Source organism: Echinops telfairi, unplaced genomic scaffold (assembly GCF_000313985.2).
Source record: "Echinops telfairi isolate 266 unplaced genomic scaffold, ASM31398v2 ScPeMD7_7412;HRSCAF=8450, whole genome shotgun sequence".
In the NCBI taxonomy this organism is placed as follows: domain Eukaryota; kingdom Metazoa; phylum Chordata; class Mammalia; order Afrosoricida; family Tenrecidae; genus Echinops; species Echinops telfairi.
The window spans coordinates 9,264,494-9,271,123 of record NW_022111312.1 but is presented as its reverse complement, the minus strand read 5'-3'; the positions used below and the strand labels follow the sequence as shown (position 1 = coordinate 9,271,123).

The 6,630-nt window shown below is 55.1% G+C and overlaps 1 protein-coding gene across 1 annotated transcript in view; it reads right to left on the bottom strand.

The window, feature by feature from the left end:
- Window positions 1–6,260, bottom strand: part of PRKAB1 (protein kinase AMP-activated non-catalytic subunit beta 1) — an 8,664-nt gene extending 2,404 nt beyond the window's left edge. Inside the window, exons 1-4 of the mRNA XM_004709561.3 lie at window positions 5,861–6,260; window positions 3,551–3,714; window positions 2,373–2,466; window positions 2,041–2,155 (exon numbers count right to left, since the gene is read on the bottom strand). Coding sequence (XP_004709618.1) covers window positions 2,041–2,155; window positions 2,373–2,466; window positions 3,551–3,714; window positions 5,861–6,019 — 532 coding nt within the window. The 5' untranslated portion in view covers window positions 6,020–6,260. The remainder of the gene's footprint in view (window positions 1–2,040; window positions 2,156–2,372; window positions 2,467–3,550; window positions 3,715–5,860) is intronic.
- Window positions 6,261–6,630: the final 370 nt, after the last annotated feature.

Here is a 6,630-nt window from a genome sequence, read left to right as displayed (position 1 = left end):
GGAGACTTCCAGTGTATATTGTGGGAGAATGCCCGAATTGGAGCTGTCAGTCACAACAGCACAGAGGACAGAACAGCCTGTACGTCTCAGGCCAGGGAGAAAACAGGTTCTCCCAGGTGCTGGCACGTCCTGAAAGCCCATTTCTGAGGACTCTTAGAAGCCACGGCATCCTAGCTCATAAGACTCCCAGTCCCTCAGTGACACAGACAGACCATGCCCCACCCACTACGGTCTGAGTGGCTCCGACTCAGCACAGCTGCCCTGGGGGTGGGGGTGGGGGTGGTTCCCAAGGTTTTAAATAAGCAGTTCTCAACCTGTGGGTCATGACCCCTTTGGGGGTTCAAACAACCCCTTCAAAAGGGTTGCTCCATAATAGTAGGGAAATGACAGTGATGAAGTAGCAATGAAAATAATCTTATGGTTGGGGGGTCACCACCACGTGAGGTACTATATGAAAGGGTCACGGTGTTAGGAAGGTGGAGAACCACTGCTTTAAATCATCATGGAAGCAAACAGCCACGTCTTTCTCCTGTGGGGCAGCCGGTGGGCTTGAACTGCCAGCTTTGGGTTAGCAACCAAGTGATGAACTACTACACAACTGTTGCTCCTTCAGAAAACAGAATCACGACCCCCGGGTGGACTCTGACTCACAGTAACCCGTGGGTCAGAGCGGCGTTGCCCCTCAGTGTGTCTAAGCGACGGCCTCCTCCATCCCTAGGATCAGTTGGGGGGTTCAAACTACCGGCCTTTTGGTTCGCCACCCACACTCGACCAACTGCCAGCAGGGCTTCCTAGGAGCTCCTAACGCTGCTGATCCACCAGGTTAGAAAGAGCTCACGGGTGATGTGTGGCAACGGGAAGACACTGGGCTGTTACCCAGAAACCATCGGGATGGGCCTGGCCGTCTGAGTCCTGGCTGCCCTGAGCAGTGTGGTGACTGGGCGCTGGCAGTCCCCTCGACGCATTGTGTGGAGCTTAACCAGCCACATCTCAGGAAAGCACTAAGTGCGGAAAACTGGAGCCACTACGAGTCACCTCTGCGATAAGAAGAGGAGGTGTCTAAACGTGAGGTGTTGGTACAGCCTGAAGCGAGTTTGTCACCCCTTGATCTGGAGGGCAGACTCTCAACTAAAAGCTTTGGTGCCTGGCCTTACATGACATCTATTAGCAAAGAAGGGGCGTTTTCCCCATTCATTTTCCCTGTGATCTAAAAGTGAAAGGACTTCTCCCAGAGTCAAATAGGAGAAAGCCTCCTTCCTGTTTCTCAACTGCCTGACCCACCAGCCGCGCCAAGCCTGGGGCAGACCACTCACCACAGCCATTTCCACATTGATAAGAATGGGGATCCCGATGGCCACGCCTCTAACCCTGGCCAGGTGATGAGGAAATGGAGCAGCAGAAAGACCCCGGGAAACCGTCCCCCTGGTTTCTAGGAACAGCTGAAGCCTGACAAGGGTGCATGTGGCCATTCCCCCGTAAGTATCTGCTTTCAGGTAGTTCATTCCCGTGGTGTTTGGATGCCAAGCAACTTAGTGGACTCTGGGAGAGGGAGAAAGTTGAAGGCAGACTAGCTGAATGGGCAGGCTGTTGGGAGGGAGAGCTGTGTGCTGCGGAGCATTTCTTGTGGGGTGCCTCTCACAAGGCGCTAATGCAGACACTGCCACCGCCAGGGCCACCAGTGTCTGCTGACCGCTGGCCTGGCAGGGAGTGAGTTGGCAGGCCTCACAGGGCTGGCCCATCCACTCTGACCCAACAGGGTTCCTGGGGCCTCGCAGTCTGAGGTTACACCTGGGCCTGGTCCCACCACCTACTTTCTAGGGCCAAGCTGAGCTCCGGGGTCACGGAGGGGACCTAGAGCACACCTTTGGGGCAACAAGCAGACCTGACAGTGGTGGGAATTCGTTTTGCAGCTTTTCAGGCAGCGACAAATGTGGGCCTCCCAGGGCCACTTTAGGGTGAGAGCAAGCAGCAAGAGGCCAGTGCATCTGTGGGGGGCCCAGCTGCTGTGTACCCCCAGGGGGAGGGAAAGGGGGCTCATACCAGACATGTCGGAGCACTTCTGGGAATCCACCATTAGCGCATCAAACACTTCAAAGTCCGTTTTCTTCACTTGAATGATGTTGTTAACTGTGCCAAGCTGGCTGGTGATGATTGGCTGGGAAGAAAGAAACCCTGTCAGGGAAGCTCTCTGGAGTGACCCTGTCCTGGGTTGGACTCCCAGCCGGACCAAATACTCACTCAGCCGCTAGCCACCCTGGTCATCTCTGTCAAGTGCCAGATAGGCCTGCCCCTCCCCCTTCCCCCCAGTCTAGCCACACTCAGGCACCCCAACTTGCAGGGCAAAGGGGTAGGGGGCGAGGTGGGGAGAGTACCTCGGAAGGGTCGTGTGTCCACTGGCCATCCACAAAGAACTTGTACTGATGCTCCCCTTCGGGCAGATCCAGGATGGCAACAAAGTTGTTGTGGCTGTGAGGACAAAGGACACAGAGGCCTTCAACTGGGGATGGAGGGGGGGCGGCTGCCCTGAGCTGGCTGGCAAAACCGGTGAGGACGCAAACAAGGAGCTGCCAGGAAAGCCAATGGGGCAGAACAAACACTGCACCGCCTGCAGACGGCAAAAGCCAGTGATGGACATCTAGCAGTGTGGGCTAGGGGAACTAGCCAGGCGAGGCTTTCCGGCAGTGCCCTTTGCTCCGGTGCCAGGAATCCACGCCCCTGACGCTGCAAGGTCAAGCTCACACTGCAGTCCAGGGAAATGACAATACAAGATAAACATGCTTGCTGCCCTGGTCACTCTGTCACTGAGCCTTGGGCAGGAGAGGGGATCCACTGAAGAGAACTAGCAGCTCTTGTCTGTACACTTGCAGGAGGACCTCACCAACACCCGGCTACTCTGACCGGAATGACCAGCAACTCTGCCCTTCTGCCAGTGTTTCTGCTTGAAAACGCAGGCTGCCAGCTAACAAGTCAGACCTGGCTGGCAGGATCCGATTCCTCCACCAGTGACAATGAGGCACACAGTCCAAGCTCGGGCCTCTGAGAGAGTGGTACTCCACCCCCGCTGAGGACGCCCCCGTATCCTGTCCCTGGCAAACCAAACCAATAGACAGGGTCAAAGCAAGAGAGGCCTCAGGGATGGTCCGACAGTCTCTTGTAGATGTCCAGGGCCTTGGACAGGTTCGCTTGGCCAACATGGCCTCCAGCCCAGGTCGCTGAAGACCCCAAGCCCAGAGCTCCCTCTACTGCCCTGGGAAAAGCCAGCTCTCTTTCTGAAGAAGTCCCACTTGAGCAAACATACAAGGGGTCTTTGGAAAGTGAGTGGAGTGAAGGCAATGGGACTCTCTCCATCGGCTTTCTGAGGTCCCCTTCACTGGCTGAGGATGTGACGTGAAGGATGTCCAGGAAACAACACTCGACAAGAGACGTGTTCTCTGAGATGTGAACCCTGGGAATGATTAACCAAGACGCATTTCCCTTCCTAGTCACCAGCTGAGAACTTCCGGAAGCTGCCGAGGGTTAGACCACATCCCGAACCCTCCCAGGGCATTACCTTCTCGTGAGGGGAAGTTTACTCCAGTTGTTGAAGGACCCAGACAAGTAAACTTCCTTTCCACCCCCTGTCCACCGGAACACAGTCGGCCGGGCCTGGGCAGGGGCTGCGTCATTCACTTCCAGGTCATGCTGCCAGGCCAGAAATTCCTCCTTCTCTGGAGCCTAGAAGAAGAGCGGTATACTTAAGAGACGGGAAGCCAACTAGAGACAGGTAGTGACCCTAAGTGGTGAGATTTCATTTGACAGACACAGCTGTTGGCTCCTAGCTCCGTCTCCAGGCTCCCTAACCTCCTACCTATGTCTGTTTCCTGCCTGCACACTGGGCACAAGAAAACCGATAATTCCTGAAAGTTATGAAGAATCGGGCAGTTAGCTCATGGAATATGCTCTGCAGAGTAACTGGAAGAAGTCTCTCATGAGTCCTGGACCAGCGGTGTAAAAGTCACTGTTCCCTTATTTATAAAGGTCTTGGACACTAGTTAGGGGCAATTCCAGAGCTGTCAACGTGAAATAGGCAAGAATTCTGGGGAAGAGGAGGAAAAAACCCTGAACAAACATTCAGCAAGTACTCCAAGTTGAGAGAAACGATGAATACGACTAAGGCTGACCCCTCAAAGTCATCCCAAGCATTAACTTATAGTGTGATCGGTGCCAAACAGTCGCGATATTCCGGACTCCGAGAGAAAAGAACACACCCCACTTGGTTGGGGAAGAAACAGATGTGGTTTGGGATCACTCCCATTTTTTCCTAGTTGGAAGCCGAAAGAGCAGGCATCCTGGGACAGCAGCAGGACACATCGATCTTTAGTTTGATTCCCCCACCACTCCGCTGTCCCACTGCACAACTGAGTTCAGTGCCCCTGGCCTATGGGCAAGGTTCAGGTTACAGTCTGCTCTGGCCTGGGCCACTCCGTGAAGTCCACAGGGTGAGAATGGGTTTGCTCCAAATGCAAACCCACGCATACCAAGGATTTGTGTGGTGTCTTAAAAAAAAAAAAGTAGGCCTTTTCAGGAGCCAAAATTCTTTTTGTGGGAAGAGATGTCTAGTTACAGGTGACCTATGATTCCAAAGTTCCCCTGGCACACAGTTTTTCAGGAAGGCAACCCATTCAGAAGGCAGGTTCAGATCAGAGGATGGAGGTCAGGCTAAAGCCAGCCACGAGGCCATCCAGCTTGGGGTGGAAGAAAACATGAAATGAGCTGCTGGGCCATTAGCCTAGAGGGCAGTGAGGGACCATTTGCAGATGGCTACCAAGCAGGATGGGTGGGTCATTTTTGCCCCCTGGTGCCTTTATGTGTTGGGCTGCTAACTGCAAGATCAGCCAATTGAAACCACTAGCCGCTCCTTGGGAGAAAGATGAGACTTTCTCCTACTGTAAAAAAAGCTATTCTTGGAAACCCACAGGGGCAGTTCTACCCTGTCCTCTACGGTCACTGTCAGTCAGAATTGACTTGATGGCAGCTGAGTTTGGTTTTCAATCTACTAGGCTGCATTGTCCTTGGAGGACATCTCCAGGTAATACGTTTTTGTGGTTTTAAGGCTAGACAATACACTCATCTGCTGCCAGCATCACTAGGTGTCCTAGGGCAGAGCCCTGTGGCTAGAAGCACAGACAAACTCGGTGGTTAGCTGGATCATGAGTTCTTGATGAATTAACGCCAGCTGCAACAGGGAGTCCAGTTCAGGCCTGCACAGAACGGTTTACTCTGGTTTGTTTGATCTCTTCAGTCTTATTTACACAACAGGGGAGGGCAGCTGAGCACTGGCTGTCACTTCACTCACCCACTGACCTCCACGATTCCAGCCCCTGTCCTGTGCTTGTTCTCAATCCCGAGGATGAACAAAATGTTCCGCGAAGAAAGCAAACGGCAGTGAGGGGTGAGGGGGCCTCCAAAATGCCACACTAGTTTTTACAAAAGCAACAGCGTGTGGCAAGAGGAGGGGCCTATTTCTCACAGCAGTGAAAATTAATTATGCCGAAGAGGGAAAAAAAGCAAGGGCTGGGACTCAATTACGGTCACCTCCACCTCTCTTAATTAAGCATGGGAAACCCTGTCCCAGAGCTGCTTTCTCCTTAATGAAGTTAAGGGAAGTGAGTTCCTCCTCCCTGGGGTAACTTTCTCCGATCAGTAATTAGACACAGGCTCTAGGGCTGCCAATGGGGCTGCTGGACTTCGAAGTGATAAGGTGACAAGTGTTGGAGAGTTTTAGAGGGGAGGGTGGGAGAATCCACTGCAGAGGGTCGTCCCTCTCTCAAGGGGAAACAGAACTGTGTCCCGTACCCACACACACACCCCCGCCCAGCACCTTGATTTCCTCGGAGTGGAAGAGGTCGGCGTCCTCGGGGCTGTCCATCAGGATCTTGGGCCTGTCTCCGTCCTTGGCGCCCCCCGAGCTGTCCCTCCGGGGCGTCTTATGGCCACCCTGCCGCTCCAACGCGGCGCGCTCGCTGCTCGTGTTGCCCATGGCGGGATCTGCAGGGACGCTGAGGAAGCCAGGCGGGGCCTCACCTCAAAGAATGGGGACTCCCGAAGCCGGAGTGTCACAAGAACCCTTGGGAAGGGGGGTTCAGAGCCTCGCTGTATCGCCCCCCTCTAGCCAGGGGCCGGGGCCGGAAGCAGGCGAGAATCTGGGCAGCCAGGCTGGTGAAGCTCACGGGTGCTTTACCTGCTCCAGCAGAGGGCGGCGCGAACCCGAGAAGCGCGAAGCGAACCCAACACTTCCTAACAACTCCCCACCCCTAACAACTTCCGCTTCCGGCGCCTGCGCGGATCAGGGGGCGGGGGGTGGAGGAGGGCCGAGGATCCGCGGAGCGAACCGCACCTCACTTCCGCTTCCGGGGCGGGACGATCGGGCGAAGGCGTCCGGAGCGCGCAGTCGCAGTCGCAGTCGACCGCGCAGGTCCCAGCTCAGGACGGCGCTGTTGACGGCCGACAGGGGGCGCACCAGCGGTCGGGCCGCTCTCGGCGCGCTGGGGTGAGTGGTCCTCGGCAGTCTTTCCTGCTGCTAGTCCGCACTGCTGTTGAAGCTAACTGTGGAACGCACCGCTCTTCTGAGGAGGTTCTTGTAAGCTTTCG